The sequence below is a fragment of the Alosa pseudoharengus genome, unplaced genomic scaffold (assembly GCF_046254945.1).
Source record: "Alosa pseudoharengus isolate Yale_2024_CS ecotype anadromous, Long Island Sound unplaced genomic scaffold, YU_APseudo_1.1 YU_APseudo_1.1_scf_12, whole genome shotgun sequence".
NCBI classification, from domain to species: Eukaryota; Metazoa; Chordata; class Actinopteri; order Clupeiformes; family Clupeidae; genus Alosa; species Alosa pseudoharengus.
The window spans coordinates 34,036,047-34,054,600 of record NW_027468587.1 but is presented as its reverse complement, the minus strand read 5'-3'; the positions used below and the strand labels follow the sequence as shown (position 1 = coordinate 34,054,600).

Sequence of the window (18,554 nt, the reverse complement as noted above, 5' to 3'; positions counted from 1 at the left end):
GCTTCTTGTATAGCCAAAATTCATGGACCACTGCAACCCCATAAAAAATGCTCCTTTTGACCTGATGTAGGAGCGGTCATTCAGCCTTCTCATACACCAGGGTTCAGCCTGCGGGCTTTAAGGTGTTTCTTGCTTTTCAACATTGTGCACGCACCTTGCTACCTAAATGAAGGCCGTTTTTGTCTGTTCTTTGGAGTGGTTGACAGAATTTGTGCCACAAGAATGTGTTCAGCCTTGCACAACCAGGTGCTGTGTGCACCAGGTGGTGACCTCCTCCTCGAACCAAAAGAAATTAAAGTTCAATGTCTTACAAGCCATGATGCTTTTTATCTGGCATCAGCAGGACTGTGCCTTATGGCGCCTAGTCAGACTTTGCCTAACAGGACAAGCACATCCAAGACAAAACTATTTCCATCTCTGTTTCTTAGGTCTGTGACATACTTCCTTGCACCTCCAGATAGAAGTCCATGGGCAGCGGTACATTAGCTAATTGCAGATGCAGAATCAGATGGCCTGGGATGAGGGTTTTTAGGATGGAAATTGGTGGGAAGTTGATAGCATTACTAGCTTACTCCCCAAACACTTCCATTACTTATACTTGTTTGTGTGCTAAGGCCCTTGTGTATTGAGTTAGACTTTTTGGGAAGACGGTGAAGCATCTCCATATTGGAGCACTTGGGCATAATGCTTTTAGTTCACAAGACTGGCATTTCTGTACGGAAGGCCATTAAAATGTTTTCATTCAGGCACAGAACTGGGTTCCCTTCACTCATTTACAATGAAGCCATTTGTTCCCACTGAGTGGTGATGGACACTGGTCTGTGTTGTTCCGCTGTAGTCAAAACAGATGGTTCAAATGGTTCTGTTGGCCATACAGAACCATATTAAAGTTAAGACCAGTGCACAAAATATGTGAGTCATAGCTGACATTCCTATAGGTTTGTGGTGGATGGTTTGACAATTGTCAATGAGAGAAAATGTGGACATCCTTTAGATTGACCTACTCAGAATACAATCCCATTTGTGGTTGCAGAGAAAGGTGTTGCTCTGTTCACAAAGGACTATAGCATATATTTGTTGGCCTACTTTTAGAATAAAGTGTCATTCTAATGAGAATTCCAATGGAAATATAGAGATTCACTGAGCATTCACAGATGCATTGATCTGTTAATTGATCTACTGTACTGTAGATGTCCCTGAAGTCTTTTAATTTCTGATTTACTAAATGAAGTGTGTCTCCAAAAAGACACACATCTCCTTTACATAATAAACTGAGCCGCTGCTGGCCTGGCCGTTGCATAATACTCATATGGTTGGTGTGTGTACTGTTCCCTGTTCTTCCCCAACTTACTTTTGGGTTCTCTTTTCCACAGATACCTTTGCCTCACCTTGCACATCCAAACAGGTAAGTGGTTCTCTCTCTCTCTCTCTCTCTCTTCTGGTATGGAACTGCAGGGCCAAAAGTCCGCATGTTCTGTCCACTCACCTCCGTAACACATACATGTTACATGATATGAAGTGTAAGCTTTTATTTAGATTGTAATGGAAATAGACACTTTATAATGGGCGTGGGAATCGGCAGAAAGACTTTTTTAATCTTCATCATAATCATAATCATAATTTACTGAATATGTGTAGCTCTCTAGATTTGAGGAGATGCAGTACTGTACACATATTTGATTGTAAGAGTAAAAGTGTGATATCACTTTTATACAAATCTACATGTGTACTTGATAGCCTCAGATTCCAATTACGGTACACCTCACACTCATCACTTGTGCCTCTTCAAGCACATACATTAATAGAGAGTGTAATTGGGTTCTGCCTCTTATCGTAGCAAGCACAATGAAAATGTCACTTTGAGTTTCTCCTCTTTGATGTCAGTGGCTGTTGACATTTAAAAGCCCAATTAGAGTGGAGTAGTAATGGTTTCCCTGCTGAGATTACCGCATGCATTCCAGGCGCCCCCCTTGTCCAGACAGGTTTACCACAGGGTCAGTAGTTACCCCTCCGAGAGAACAACACGTAATTTTCAAAAGATTTGCAATCAAATGCTGTTCTAGTGATTGGAGAACTAATTATTTGTACTTTGTCGGTGTCAGACATTTTTATTCTGGATCAGTGCTAAACGTGCGTCTGCCTGACTGGAGTGAGTGGTTGTTGTGTGGTTGGCTGAGCGAGTGTGGGTGATTTGGAGTGAGGTGGGTGGGTGGGCGCGCTCTGGGATCAGTCCTGCATGGTTGCTGTGGGAGGCCTGGAGAGGCATGAGTGCCAGTTAGTAGAGCAACCAGAGCAGATGGAACACCCACTAACACACTCACATGATCAGGCACACACACACACACACACACACACACACACACACACACACACAAACAAATCTACACTACACTTGCCATTCTTACACCCACATAACACACATACAGTGGAGTGCAGAAAGTCTGCATGGTAATAATGCACACTTGAAACACATTTAACACACAATCACTCTCTTACTCTGGCTCACACACACACACACACACACACACACACACACACACACAGACACACACACACACACACACACACACACACACACACACACACACACAGTTAAATGGTGCATGGCCCACCCCTGAGAGAATGAGAGAATTTGAGACAAATCCTGGTTAAGCAGCTTTTCAGCAGAGATGAGTTCTCACGGTGGATTGGTGAAGGAAATTCTGAAACTCGGTCAAGGAGTAGGAAGTGTGGATGTGGGATCATCACCAGCACTATTCCGAATTGCTAACATCCATAATTACCCATGCTTGTTTTGGCCTATACACCCTCTAGTAAGGAAATTAAAAATTACAGATCAAAAGATTGTGTGTGTGTGTGTGTGTGTGCGTGTGCGTGTGCGTGTGCGTGTGCGTGTGGGTGTGCGTGTGCGTGTGGGTGTGCGTGTGCGTGTGCGTGTGTGTGTGTGTGTGTGTCCCAATTTTCCTTCTCGTTCCCTGGAAAGCTGTCTACTTTTCTTGGGGTGTCATTCAGTCATGCTTCACCAAAGGGAAAGGATTCTATTGTTTCAATAATGAGACACTTAACACCTATTTAGATCTTATAATAGACCAGAGATTCTCCACTATCCATCCAGCAGTGAAATATAATCCTCATAGCACTGCATTGCTATTAGATCAGCAAACAGCTATTGGTGAGGATAGTCATAGTAAAGTTGCCTTCAGTATGAAATGGTGAACACTTTTGACATGTACTGTAAGTGGAATTGATCAACACTCTTCATTGCTACAGTATGTAACACTTATTGGTTACCTGATTACCTGCATGGCATGTGCTTGCTGATTCATGCAGCAGATCTAAACAGCGATAGAGGTTTCTTAGTGACCAGAGTCTGAAGGAAATGAGTGAAAGAGCATGATGAGTCACTTTAGCCTGCTGTGAGAGAGAGGCATTTGGTCCATCAAGACAGAGCAGTTTGGTCCAACCTGAGAATGCAGTTTGGAGCACCCCAGTATTTTTTTGGCTGCTAGAGAGGCGCAGTGGGATCACCCCCTTTAGTGGGGAATGAAAAGACATGATGGTTTTCATGCTCTGCTTAACCTGACAGGAGGATATGAGTGATTGCTCTGTGAGGCTCATGACACATGGTTATGCATTGCAGGTTTTTCAAAGAGAACTAGAGAGAGACAGAGAGTGTGCATGTGTGCATCTGTGTGTTAAAGAGAGAGAGGGGGGGGGGGGGGAGGTGTCACTGTCAGCAATGGAGAAGCTGCCACACCCTCAGAGTCCAACCCTGAGCGAGACATCTTGTTGTGTCATCAGTTCCCTTAATTGACCAGCCCAAAACAAACTGCCTGTCTCAGTCACGGCGAGAGAAGAGATGACTTAGCGAGTGGGAAACGCATCTAAGGATTGACCTTCTAGAATCTTCTTGACTGGTGCCTTTTATCTTTGGCCCTCCTGTCATTTGGACTTTAGCTGCAGTCTATTGTTAGGATTAGAGCAAAACATGGCAGATCTCTCCCTGTGTTTTGGCTTGGTGTGGAACTCAACACACTCCTAATGATCTGGATGGCATCATCAAAGGGCCTTTAGTCTCGTGCTGTTTCTTTTCCCTCTCGTGGTGGATTACGTCTCATTACTTTCCACCTCTTCTCTGTCACCTTTAACTTTGCCACAGCTTGTGATTCGCTTAGAGGAAGACTTTGAAGTGGAGATGACCTTCAAATGACCAGATTGAATGAGATTGAGATGTAAAAAAGGACATTCACCGAAATAATGACATATCAGGACATGTCAACTCATAGCTAGAAAAACATACAGTTTTTCATGACGTATTTGTCTGTATCTTTCCATGTTCTGGAAAAGTTTGTGTGTGTGTGTGTGTGTGTGTGTGTGTGTGTGTGTGTGTGTGTGTGTGCGTGCATGTGTGTGCATATGTGCAAGTGAGCTGGTGTGTGTGTGCTTAGGGTTTCATTTGTGACATTTAATATAACTCTCATAAGGGCCTGTTCATGTCTACCAACTTGTCAGTACTGAGACAAACATGAATAAGCACAACAAATCACATAAAATTAAACTTTAAATCATTTTTATTGAGAGCTATTTTTATTTGTTCTGATCTTCAGAGCTATTAATGTTAAATTAGATTTCATAACCTAAGGAAACATTTCAGATTCAAAACATAACTACCCCCTCTGTCCATCCTTCGTGAAGTCCACCCTACTCCATAATAACCCCCATGATTACTGCTGCAGGTCACCTCCGTTTGACAGGGAGGTCAAGATGATTTTTCTCTGGATGAAATGGGCAACTGTTCAGTCTTTATGACATAGGGCACATCAAAGGGCAATGAATGCTGGGGCAGACAAAGCTGCCATTATTGCCCTGCCCTTCGTGGGGGGGTTGGAGGGGGGGCATGACTGAAAGCATAAGCAGACCTCTTCCCTCAGAAAGCTCTCCGCCTCTTTGTGCTCCTGGCTTGGGTTTCCAAGGTGAGCGAGTCGCAGTCTATCAGGGGACAAAACCAAAGTTTATTTCCAACTGATTCATTTCCTGCTTCAGCTCTTAGGTTAAGGAGCCTTGGAATATTTGAGTCATGCTCCAAATATTTGTTAGGTGGGCTTTTGAAAAGTGTCCCTCTTCAGATTCTGTGCCAGAATATAGCCTACTGGTCTCAGATTAACCTTGGTGGTCTAACTTGTATTTTGTATTTATGCAGTGATGTGAAAGAAACTCTATTATTGAAAGAACAATCATTTTTGAGAGATGTTTGAGAGATGTGTAAGACTTTAGCATCACAGATCAGGTGGCATTAAAGAGGGAATAAACATAGACATGATTTGACCAGACAGACATGGGGGAGGAAGAGGCTTATATCTGTGCGTATACATTTATTGTGAGTGTTTATTTATGTCTTTTGTCCTGGATCTGGAGATCTGCCCAGTGGCAGGAGAATTCTCTAACTCGATTATGTAACAAGCATGGCTGCAGTCAGCAAGGGCAGCAGAGCAGTGTCATGTTGCTAACCAGACACTTATTCATTTGACTGGGGACAGCACTGTTCTAACTAGTACAGTATGGCCAGATGTCTTGACAGGATTAAAGCTGATGATGCACAAGGCAACTTTTTGAGCATTCCAGTGTTCCTGATTATTGTTGGTCGGGCACATTCCCACTGACTGGTCAACATTTTTAACCATCAGTCGACAAAGCACTTCAAACATCTGTAAGCAAATTGCTATGATCATCCACTCAGGACATATGGAACCGTGGTTGCTCAGCAACATGGCTGAAAAAGTTACCCCGTGTATCATCACCTTATAGGCTGATGATACACAAGGCAACTTTTTGAGCAGTTTTGCTGAGCAATGTTCCTAAATATTGCAATGCTGACACAATCCCAAATTTTCACATTTTCATGATCATCCAAGGTTATGTGGTTGCCCAGCAACATTGCCCAAAAATGTGCCCCTTTACAGCAGAAATTGAATGTACATGTTTTTTCTGTTTTCATTAAAGAACTTATTTTATGAAGTAATATAACTCAGATGGACAAAATAGCCATCATTATTTTCATTCTAAAAAAAAATAATGTTGAGTAGAGCATTCAAATAAACTTAATTTCCAATATGTGTAACCTCAGGATATTAGTTTGATCCTGTTATGTACAACACACAAGGATACCTCTGTGTCATTTATACTTATGTAATGGTACATTGATAGGAATTAACACCAGAACAATTCTTGATGGAGAATTGGTCTGGGGCCGTAACCATAGACTGGCTTACACCAAACCAATTCTCAATTGAGACACTATCAGTTCAATTTTGCTTCTGCCTGTCATTGTATAAAAACTACTCAGTAACGGATACACAGTTGTGATTGGTTCATGGGATTTCTCTGATTTTGGAAAATCGGTGGGAGAGTTAAGAGACGGATCTGCCAAAGCAAATTTGGATGTGCTCTGAGATTAGTTTCATTCCCAAGCTATGCATTTTCAATTCATCCAGGAAATGTTTTATTTTGAAATACATGGAGTATGTACATTAAAGTAATGCATGTGATTCCTCTAAGGCAACATTGTACACTGTATACTGTTGTGTGGTCTGTAAGCATGTCTGGCATTTGTCATTTACTGGTATTAATCAATTAAATTGATATTGAGATTCTGGTCTGACCTTTTATGTATGTAATGTGCAAAGGATTCATTTGAATTTTATATACTCTTCTACAATAAAGTCAGTTATGTTACTGACATTTTTATTAAAAGCTCCAAGAGACCTTGGAAATGGAAACATGGAAATGGTTGAATGTTTTAGCTGAAGATGAGTGATACTGTGAAAAACGTGCCTGAGGTGGCCCTGTGGTGATGTAGCAGAGCAGGAGTCTGTTTCTTTTGGTGTGCTTTAGAAACCCCCACATCTTGTGGCAGGAATTCCTCAGACTTTGGCAGACTCTGATGTTTTTCCCCACTCATCTTGTTTTAAGCCTAAAGCCTCTCTCTTTTGTCTTTTTTTGCCATGTCCCCTTTCCCCCCAGTCACAAGCTTTAGAACGAGATTTGGACATATAATTGGAAGCTGTGTTTCTGTTTCTTTGCTCAGTAAAACAGCACTTAAAGCTGACCCTGAATTGCGCTGTACTGGCTTCCTTGAAAAGTTCATGATATTTAATTTAAAACAACTCTAAGTATGAGTACATGGCACTTTCCAGACTTTTTAAGCGCTTTACCATTACGTTGATCAGACCCAGACTCTGTGATTTTCCAAAAACTCAGTATACTCACCCATGCCCCACTTGTCGTAATGCTATCCCATGTTTGGGATGGAGGGTGTCTAGTATCATTTAATAGTATGCCTACTGGTCTGTAAAAGTATGCAGTGGCATGCTGGGTCTCTGTAGAACAGGTCAGGTGACAGACACAGTGAACTGGGTTTATGTTGGTGTGGTGCATCAGCTGAAGGGTGAAGTGGACAGTGTTTTAACAATTTCCATTCATTGTTATAATACATTCATTGTTATTATGTTATAATACTATAATGTGTCCACGCAGTATGGCATTACAAACCATGCTGGAACCTGGTCATGTTTTTCCATAATGATGGAGCCTGAAGCTACAGATTGTACGTGTAGTAACCAGAGCTCTGGCTGGTCCCTCATGGCTACCAGGTTCCCAGGTATGGAGGAACAATTGAGGATCAGGACTTTCTCACGGCAGGTTGTAGTTCCCTCAGACACGTTTGATGTCTGGCTTGTTGTGAAACTGGGTCTTCAAAGGGAGGGTCACTGTGCATTCACGTTTCCATTCACAGTCAAATCTTTGTACATTGCCAAGGGATTCCGCTTTTATTTAGGTCAGGCTCCTAACAATACATGCATTTTGCATGGTCTAATTACCTTAAGGACAGCTATTTGCCTTATCTGACAACACAGACTGCGATAGCACAACTAATCTGTGTCATTTGTCTTGCTCAGATTAAGACTGTTGGAAGGTAAACTTTACTCCCCAACTCCCTCATTTAAAACAGAACCGGGATATAGGTTGGGGTTCTCAGCTTGAGCCCTGAGCTCTGATTGTGGGCCTCCTCTGAGAAGAAAATAGCATTGCAGCTACACAGCCAAGGAGTATTATAACGAATGAAGGAAACACAAAATTGATGAGGATGAAATCTTTTACAAATTACTTTGAAAGTATTTGTTATTACCACCAACAGAGTTTGTGTAAAGCCTGCATGCTTACCTAAGAAGTTAGCATCTTTTGATTAGTGTATAGACTTACAGTAATTTTGTCAGATAGCAGATCCCTTGAAGCCAACATTCACTATTCTGTGTGTATGTGCACAACAGTAAACGCTGGCCTCAGAAGCTCTAGCAGCCTGGGCTCATGGGCTGTGATGGTATTGTGCACGGCTCAGGGAACATGCTCATGAATGGCTCTGCGCTCACAGTACCACAGCTGCCAGCCACGCGCACTGCACTGCTCAGAGATGAAGATTACATTACATAACCGCCACACAAATCCATCCCTTTATTTTTGCTTGGCAGAACATGAACATGTGGATTTAAGACGCTGTAAACCATTTACTTGTATTGTCCTTTCATTCATGTTTGTCTGCCAATTATCTTTTCTGTGTTTAATGGGTGGTGCTCATTGTGGGCAATTAACGTGGGTGTATTGACACGGACTGCCTTACAAATACACTTCATAATGGCAGTTTAGAGGAAGCGATTATGATATGATCCATTTTTATAATATTAAACAATGTTATCCGTGTCTTTGTTATCAAACAACAGCATCATGTTGACTGTTCCCTAGATACATTTGAATCGATTTAGTCTCAGTCTATTTTGATTTCACATTTGTGTATTGAATTGTAGTGTATCATTTAAATCCACTGTTTTGGTGTAGGCCTTTGTGCAATGTACAGTAGTATTCTTTAACTGTATTTGTGTTGTTTTTGCATTTGTACATATTGTATGCCTATGCGAGTTAGTGTGTTTGTGCAGGGGTCCTTGTGTGAATGTGTGTGTGTGTGTGTGTGTGTGTGTGTGTGTGTGTGTTCATGTCTTAATGTGCATCTGGGCCTGTGTATGTTTTGTTGAATACGTATGTTTCTTTGTGCATGTGTGTGTGCGTGTGTGTGTGTGTGTGTGTGTGTGTGTGTGTAGGTGATTGAGTCTCTGGGCATCATGATCTACAAGGCTCTAGACTATGGCCTGAAGGAGAACGAGGAGCGAGAGCTGAGCCCTCCGCTGGAGAAGCTCATCGACCTCATGACCAACATGGCCGACGCCGAGAGGGACACCTGCCCTGACGAGGGCTACGAGGCCACCGAGGAAGAGGATGAGGAAGGTGATGATGACCCTACACTGGCCTGCAGTGTCCGAAGCTATCGAGAAATCCTGAAGGTATTTCCCTCTCTTACATGTTGCATTTCTGTATCGTTCCTTTCATATTGCAGTGACTGAAGATGTCTTTGTTGGCTATTAAAATATCTACACCCAATATGTACAGTCCTTTTGTGTATATAGAAGATGACAAAATGTAAAGAACGCAGTGTGTACACTTTATTGTAGCCTAGGTGTACTGTTGGCACACCGTAGAGTAGAGAATTGAGGTGTAGTCAGTAGTGAACTGGTGAGGCTGTGAACTGCAGAGTCTTTATTAGTTTCCAATACTTCCCTATCAGTTTGTTCAGTTAGCAATGAATGAAAGTCTCCCATAGGGTTGTGGTGGGGGTGAGTAGGGCAGACACTCCAGTAGGAAGCAGCGTGTGACTCCACTGATCAAGCTGCAGCGGGTCCTAAGATGAACCAGCCAGTCTGTTACATAAGCAGCAGCATCAGACGCGCAGTGCAGTGCAGTGCAGTGCAGTGCAGTGTAGAGAATGGAGGCTACAGAGACTCTAATCTTTTGCACTGCGTGATTTCCTCCCTGCAGCGCGGGGACAACTAGTGAGACAAAAGTACAGTAGGAGGTGGCAGACGGACTGCGGTAGCCGGACTATAGTGGAATGACTGATCATGACTGACTCTTCTCTATTATTGTGTTATATGCTCCAAATGTAAAGCACTTTGAGCTGCAGTCTGTGTATGAAAGGTGCTATACAAATAAAGCTTATTATTATTATTATTACTATTATTATTATCGTGACCTTAGTGTTGTGGTGGTTTCATTCGCACACCCCCACACACACCTTTTTTCTTTTGCATTTATTGTTCCTGGAATTCTTTGTCTCATTTGTTTGCTAATACCTTTATATTTGTGTAGGCCACGTCCTTCTCGCCTATACTCACACAAAAAAACCACAAACACACACACACACACACACACACACACACACACACACACACTAAAGATGTATACTAATCCACTGTTTCTTTACATTATTAATCTTACCCAAACCATTTTCCAAACTCAGATTTTGGTTTCAGTTTATTTAAAATCCAGGTTCACTCACCAATCAAAGCTAATCCACATCAAACCGATTATGGATTATGCTAGACGGGGATGTGGAAATTTGGATGTGGAGATTTTGAACTCCACCAAACCAGGGCTTTTGCTGATTAGATCATTCCAGTTAATGGAGAATGACTTGTGCCAGAACTCAAGTGGAGCATGAGTCAGAGTGCCGTCTGTTCAGGCTCAGGAAGCGAAGAGAAGAGAAGCGAGAGAAGGGAAGAGAAGAGAAGTGAAACGAGAGAAGGGAAGAGATGAGAATGCATGGTTTGTTTCTAAGTGCTGTTCTCACACCTCCGACGGCCACATGCCGATACCTTCATATGGGCCTACCTGTTGCTCCTGGCACTGGTGAGGCTAGTGCAGGGAGGGGGCAGTGTGGCTGAACAGAAAGGGTGTATGATGTTTTTGTGAAAGGATGTAACCTTTTGCTACTTTTTCTCTCACACTTTTCATTCTCAAACACTCTTACTTTCTTTCTCCTTCTCCCTTTCCTACCTCTCCCTCTTTTATTTTTTTCTTTCTGTCTTTCTTTCTCTCATTTCTATCACTCTGTCTTTCTTTCTTTCATCCCTATCTCTGTCTTTCTTTCTTTCTTTCTTTCTTCTCTCTCGTTCTCTCTCTCTCGTTCTCTCTCTCTCTCTTATCCCCCTGTAGATGTGCTCCTCCCACCTCCCGAGTCCCTCCGATGCTCCTGCTCACTACCAGGCGGTGTGTCGCGCCCTCTACACAGAAACCAGAGAGTTGCGCACCTTCCTGGAGAAGATCCACAGCGCCAGAGAGGTGAGGGGGCTCTGCATCCTCACTAGTCTGAACACATGATCATTGGTCACCAAGATCTCTCCAATGTAGTCAGAGCCCCACTGGCCAGCAATTTACTCTAGCAAAGGATTGAGTCAGAGATGTTTTTTAAGTTGAAACATGGCTATGATCAGATGCACAAAAAGTTGCTATTCATTAGAGACACATTGATAAAGAGAGAGCCCAGTCACATTGCCTTGGAAAGGTGAGCCTCATTGGCCTCAGCAGGAGTCTACAGCCAATCTGCTTGTGAATCTGCTCATTACTTTTACACAGCAGCACAAAACTGCATAGACTCTGTAATGTACTGGGTGACTGCCTGTACCAGCTGACGAGCACACACAGTATCTATTGTATAATGATGAAGGAGATTTATTTAAAAAAAATTATTAAATAATGAAATGTTATTTTCTCACACATCTTCATTGGAGAGACATTGTAACAGCTTACTTAAGTAGCTGCACTATCTTCCATCAGAAAAACAAAAGAAAAACAGATGGGAAGACAACCTCATTTGCGTTATATTTTTACCCATAATTGCTCACAGTTTGAGTTTATCCTAACTGCTGCAAGAGTGGGAGTGCTTTGCAGAGAGTGTTTCCCCTAAGGGGCTGCGCTCTGCGTACGCTTTGCCTTCCTCCACCATCCGTTTGCATGGAGCCAAGGATTTCACTCATTATATAATTCTCTGTTACAAAAGAGATCGGATTCTTCTTACAAGGCAGTGCGTAAGGAGATTACGTTAATAGGGAGAGAAAATGTCGGTCTGAGGAACGCGGATTTAAGGGGGCTGCAGATTGACAAAGTGCTGATGTACATTGTGATCCGACTGTGTGGAGGGAGTCAGGAGGTCTGGGTGACTGATCTGGGATCAGCAGGGGTAGAGGGGGGATGTGGGAATGGAGTCAGATTACAGATTATAGCCTTCAGCAATTAGTGTTATCATGAGATGGGGTGAAGTTTGTAGGTCAAGGTTTAAGCTCTGTGTATGTTCATGTTGTTGATAAACTTTGAATCAAGACCTGTTAATTGGGCTGCTGTAAATTTAGATGGATACACAGGAAGTATTTTATTTAGCTTATCCTATAAACACATGCATGAATGCTCTCTCTCTCTCTCTCTCTCTCACACACACACACACACACACACACATACACACACACACACACACACACATACACACACACACACACACACACACACACACACGCACACGCACACATGCACACGCACAGCACATCTGCAGCTCTCTCTGGTGGTGCTGTCCTCTCCCTCGGGGAGGTTTGTGTGTCAGTGCTGCAAAACAGGCCTTTTATTTCATAACAAAAGAGGCAACAGAGGGTGGCTGTGACGGAGCTATAATTGTACCTGCATTACTGAGGCACTCTGTGTGCCCGGAAAGAAACACATGCCCTCTGCCCAGAGCCCAGCGTAAATCTGCTGCCCGTGATTTGCTGTGTGGTCAGGAGGGCACCGCATGTTCATGTGTGATAGTAAACACATGAAACAAAACAAAAACAAACAACAAAAATGTGCCAGGGAGTATAAATATTTGGTGTGTCTCTATTGCTGTCAGCATGAAAGAAACATATCTGAAGTGAACACATTAGGTGATGATCGGATAATATTGTTATTCACAATCACAGACACATGCAATTGATGTACTGTAGCCTATTGCTCATTGTAGACAGTGTGAGAATGTTGCATTGAAACAGAGTTTTTGTTGACTGATTATCAGCTGCTGACAGGCAGCGTGGTGCTATGACTGGATCTTCACATTAGTCACCGCTTTCAACTATTCAAATTAGCAGAAGGTCTGTGAGCCACCTTATTTCTGGGGAGAGACTAGTGTAGCTACTACTGTATTCGTTTCATGGATGAAATTCTGGTGAAATGATCAATTTATCACTGATTGACTAGCAGTCTTTTTGTTGTTGAAAGGTAGCTCTTACAAATTGTTGTTAAAAGTAAAACACCTCTCTCTCTCTCTCTCTCTCTCTCTTTCTCACCCCCCTTTCTATGTGACCATCTATCTGTCATCCCCCACCTTCAGAACCTGCGTAAAATCGAGGGCGATGCCGTGGATGACCCTGGCCGAGAGTTGACCGACCTGCAGAACGCTGACTGGGTGAGGGGCCTGTCACCGCCACCTCATACCTGTCTGTGCTGCCTTGTGACCAAACCAGACTCAGCTCAGCCAAGCTCCTTATCCCATTCACTCTCAGTTACATATGGGCGCCACACATGCGCCACTCTGTACCACAGCATTGACATTTCCCCATTAGTCACTGGTATTAGCTGGATTTAAATGTTTTCTCGGCATTCCCACATTCTCCTCCCAGCTAATCTATAGGTACGAAGGGTATTTTTCACAAACATTTTTTTCCCCTTGTATAATCGTCCCCAGAGCTGTTTGAGCTTATTTGCCTGTAACTGAGTCCTGGGGGCCATTTGGTCGGTGTGTCCGGCTGCTGTGTTCTGACCGCGGGGTTTCTCCTGTGCGTAGGCTTGTTTCTGGGTGCAGGTGATGAGGGACCTGAGGCACGGCGTGAAGCTGAAGAAGGTGCAGGAGCGCCAGTACAACCCGCTGCCCTTCGAGTTCCAGCTCACGCCCTACGAGATGCTCATGGACGACATCCGCTTCAAGCGCTACAAGCTGCGCAAGGTCATGGTGAGTCAATATAGGAATATGTTTCTTTTTGAAGTTCTAAAGAAACCTGACAAGTTCAGGGCCTTAAAATGACTGTTTGGCAAGTTCTACTGCTTGCTAATGGAAGTATTGTAACAAGTAGAATGCTAAACCCTCAATATGAAGTTCTAGAGGAATATTTACATTTACTTGATATTCATTGAACATATTGTCTTAGAATTATTTAATACATTTGATAAACTTGTTTGCATTGTCACTCCACCCAGGTGTAAACAAACTGGAAATACCAGAAGATGTTTTGAGTGTAGCGTATGTCATGTGCTGGTTGGAGAGGGATTAGTGTTGTTTGCAAATAAATTAAAGGAGTACACTGTGAGCCCTGGGGCTCTTCCTGAAACTCATACATCTCACTATACAACACCTTCTACACCAATGTTTTAGGAACTACAATGATATGATATACTGTAATGACCTATAATGATAAAGTCAATCACTTTTTTGTATTTTTGCAACATGGTTTCAATGATCAATCTTGATTCCATGAACCTGCACGAAAGAATTTTCTAAGTAGCCTCTTGTGGTAGAGGAGGGGAGTTGAAATTGCTCTTAGAGAAACAAATGTCCCATTATTAATCAACTTTCTTAAAGCATTACTGGTCTTTTTTAATGTTTCATTCCTGATGGGAAATGGTGTCAGAAAACTCTTACCGTTTTCAGTTGCTTGATTCTAAAACCTTGGTTGGACAGTCTATAAAAGAATTCAAACACGTTATGTTCCTATCTATTGGTTGTTTGTCCAAATAAAATGGAGCCTTCCCATTTGTGTGTCCTTGCAGGTGAATGGAGACATTCCTCCACGGCTAAAGAAAAGTGCCCATGAGGTCATCTTGGACTTTATTCGCTCGAGACCACCTCTCAATCCTGTGAGTGACTTCCTGCTGTAACCAGTGATTTAAAACAGTCTCTTAATCAGAGTAGGTTACGGGGATGTGAGGTAATTAATTAGTTAAGTATTAAATTCATAAAGTGGTTCAGTGCACAGTGAATTTGAATGTGAAAGAAAAACCGCATCTCAAGAGGCTTATTTGTTTACCAAATGGCATACCAAGAGCTGCTCAACCAGCTGCATAATGAGCTACTAATAACGGGTCCCTCTGAACAGGGCTCTACACTAACATTTTTTTTCAGGAGCACTTGTGCGCCCAAGTTAATAAATTTAGGAGAACAGACAAAAATTTGGGCGCACAGTCAGTTCTGTACTTAACTTACACATAATCTAACATTATACTGCAGCTAACAGTTAAACATGCCAGTGCACCAACTGCGAATATTAAGAATGACTGACAACATTTAGGCTACAGGAAACAGGATTTTAAAGATCAGTGCCTACTTTATTTTCAGTCTGTTCTATTTTCCTACATTTTGTTAATGTAAAATAATATAATACATTGCCATATTTGCATTTAGCCTGTATATCAAGTATCCTGCCAAATGTAGGCTAATTTATTTATTTGTGAATCCATCTATAGTTAATCCAAATATGCCCATGGTGACCTATCTGACTGCATACTGCCTAATACTACTACTAAAACAGTCCATTTCCTCTTCCACAAAACCCAACATAGGCTAATCAAGGATATATGTTTTATACTTTTAGTTTTTATTTGAAATATCTGCATTGATGGGGGCAGTAGGCAAACGTTAGGCCTACTTTCGTTTTGCACTTCAGCTTGTATTCGGTGTAAACAAACAAGCATGCGTGGAAGCCTGGAGTTGTCAGTAGCGTTCTACCTTTGAATAAAATGGGGTATTACGGGAAGCTACTTTTGTGCCTGTTCGCTACAGCTATATTTTGCATATTGCAGCCAATACGTCAACTGGGCTAAAAGTCATGTTAGGTTATCTTTCCTTCTCTCACTGCATTCTCAGAATCTCATCCTGTTCCTCCTATATCCAATGAATTCGGTGGATAGAAGAACTAATTTCTTCAATCTTTGCATCTTGGCTGGCTAGTCTAACTTTCCGCTTTTTTCTGCGCGCTTTTGGATTTGATAGAAGCGACTACTAGTGACTCACAACGCGAAACTTCTAACGTTGATGGGAGGTGTAGTTTTTATGCTGCATTCGCGACGTGATTCTATGGTTTGCACCAGTAATGTTTCTCGATGTTGCGGTGTATTTTGTAGACAAACATTGACATGGTTAGAAGTCATTCGCACCAGTGCGCCTAAATATTGTTTTGCACTCGCACGGCATCATTTTTACTCGCATGTGCGAGTGAAATGGGCGCACTGTAGAGCCCTGCCTCTGAATGATTCCCTGCCTCTCGGTGCCTCCCCTGGTTCTCTTCCCTACCTGCCTGGCTGCAGGTGGCGGCTCGGAAGCTGAAGCCTGTGACGGAGCGTCCTCCAAGCCTCCACGAGAGGATCCTGGAGGGGATCAAGTCTGAGAGGAAGCTGAGGCCTGTGTCTCCAGACATGATCCGCAGGAGCAGACTAGGTGAGAGGGCCACTCTCTCTCTCTTTTCTCTCTTCTCTTACATTCCTTCTTCTTCTTCTTGCTCTGCTCGTTGCACCGTTACACGCATATATACACCACAATCATCCCCACACATAGACTTAAACACATAGAGACATAAACAAACAAAAACAGATAGAGTATATTCCATACATGCTTAGAGAAAAATGCACAATATGAAACACAGTCAAACAAGCCACTGCATCTACACTACATCCCTTATTCTGGCACATAGCGCTATCATGCGGCTGTGTCCTAATCACACGCCTGCACACTTCTCCTGCCATCATCGGCACGCCCGCATGCCAAAGCTCAATTAAGACTCAATTCAGTTTGAGCAGCAATGAAGCCTCCGCAATCTGGCCTGACCTTTGCTCTGGTTGCAGGCAGCGTGCCACTGGAGAGCTGGCTGCCCTAGCAGCACTGGCGCTGAGCACAGCTGGCAACATGGAGGGCTTCGATGGCTCTCCATGTCACAGAGACGCTCTCTCATGACCGCGATGCAGCTACCTCCTCACTGCATCACGCTCCTCATGCACCTCCGTATCTGGGCATGCTCCAAATACACTCACTAGGACACATATAGCCAGCCCAACATGTCACTTCTTTGTATTGCTGAATTTCTCATTTTCACTTAATTCAGTATTGAATGTGCGTTGGGTGAAATGTAAGTTAGATACATGTGAGAATTGTTGTTTTGCATGGTGACTGGAAGCAATAAGGAGTGTGATGTGTCCAGATCCTGGTGGTGTCCACTCCTCTATTGCTTCACTGCAGAGGAAATGTCCTACCGCTTCTGTTTCTCATGCTTCAGCACAGACAATAACACATTCTTCAGGGAAGGCTGTTATTTCATTAAGACTGTAGCAGAGAAAGTAGCTCTGCAAGCAGTCTGCATTTTACTCCGTTTTCTTGCCTGACCACTAAGTCCTCTGTTGATGTTTTTAACCGCCTGCCTGTTTTCCTGCAGCTATTAGGCCGCTTAGCATGTCACAGAGTTTTGACACGTCAGGTAAATAGCTGAGAGGTTACCTGGCTACAGGTTTTCTGTTGTGGTTTTGTAATGGTTTTTGTTGTAACCTGTTGTGCAGTGGTTGGACATCCACATTTTGCATTTCATGCTTCTTCAGTCAGTTCTGGTAACATTCCAGTTGCTATGGGTGGGGTAATGAATATGTCATCATCTCTTAAAGTTCACACTACACTTTCTGGGAGTTTCAAGACTAATGTTTTGGTTTCAGTTATATTAATTATATATTTCAGTTACATAATTCACTATGATATTTACATTTAGGGAGGCATTGATCCTCAGTTGGATTCCTCATCTGGAATGTTGCCATGTTCAGACTTTGATATCATTTTCAACTTTGATACTGATATTCCCCCCTATATCTTAAGATCTTCATCATTTGGAAATATGTCATGTCTGTTCAGCTCAAGCAACCATAGCAATTGTATACAAAGTGATATAAAATGACGAAGAGGGAGAGTTCATGCACGTAAAGAAAGGTGAACACTACAGCTTGTTGTTGCAGGCATTTTCTACATAGTTTGCATGCTCATATAGAATTTAATCATTTGTTTCCAGAACAGTCACTAACTGGAAGCCTTTGAAGGTCCTTGCACCATTCCTTAGTTTCTGTTCCAAAAATAAGCCCAGTGGAGTGTGCTAGCTGGCTGTGGACTTTCATCGCAGGCCTTCACTCTCACACAGAGAGGCCTTTCATCTTGGCAAATGAGACTGCAGAATTTAATCTGAGGAGCTAATGGAGTCAGTTTAACACGCCTGCCACAAATCCACAGCTACGTACGCAGAGGCCCCGAGACACCTTTTGCAGGTCCACTGAAAGACTCGTCTATTTTCTATAGTATTCAATTTCCAAACACGTTGCTTTTTTATGCAGCTGAAAATAATTATGATGCAGACAAAATGGCAGCTGCAAGACTGTGTGTGATTTCTGAAAGACTGAAATATTGTTATGCTTTTCACCACCAGTGCTAAAGATAGGTAGAGGCGCAGAATACATAATGGCTTTCATGGCTGTCAGACAGGCTGTGTTACTCTCCTAAGCGGCCAGGTGTCACTATTCCAATATGCTGTACTGCAGCTGTAGAAAATCCCTTCCGGAAAAAGCTTATTTCATCT

General features: G+C 42.7%; 1 protein-coding gene across 1 annotated transcript in view; it reads left to right on the top strand.

The window, feature by feature from the left end:
• spire1b (spire-type actin nucleation factor 1b) overlaps positions 1-18,554 on the top strand; it is a 28,061-nt gene that overhangs the window by 1,477 nt on the left and 8,030 nt on the right. The window contains exons 2-8 of the mRNA XM_076280966.1: positions 1,374-1,405; positions 9,150-9,389; positions 11,098-11,223; positions 13,295-13,369; positions 13,748-13,912; positions 14,728-14,814; positions 16,261-16,390. Coding sequence (XP_076137081.1) covers positions 1,374-1,405; positions 9,150-9,389; positions 11,098-11,223; positions 13,295-13,369; positions 13,748-13,912; positions 14,728-14,814; positions 16,261-16,390 — 855 coding nt within the window. The remainder of the gene's footprint in view (positions 1-1,373; positions 1,406-9,149; positions 9,390-11,097; positions 11,224-13,294; positions 13,370-13,747; positions 13,913-14,727; positions 14,815-16,260; positions 16,391-18,554) is intronic.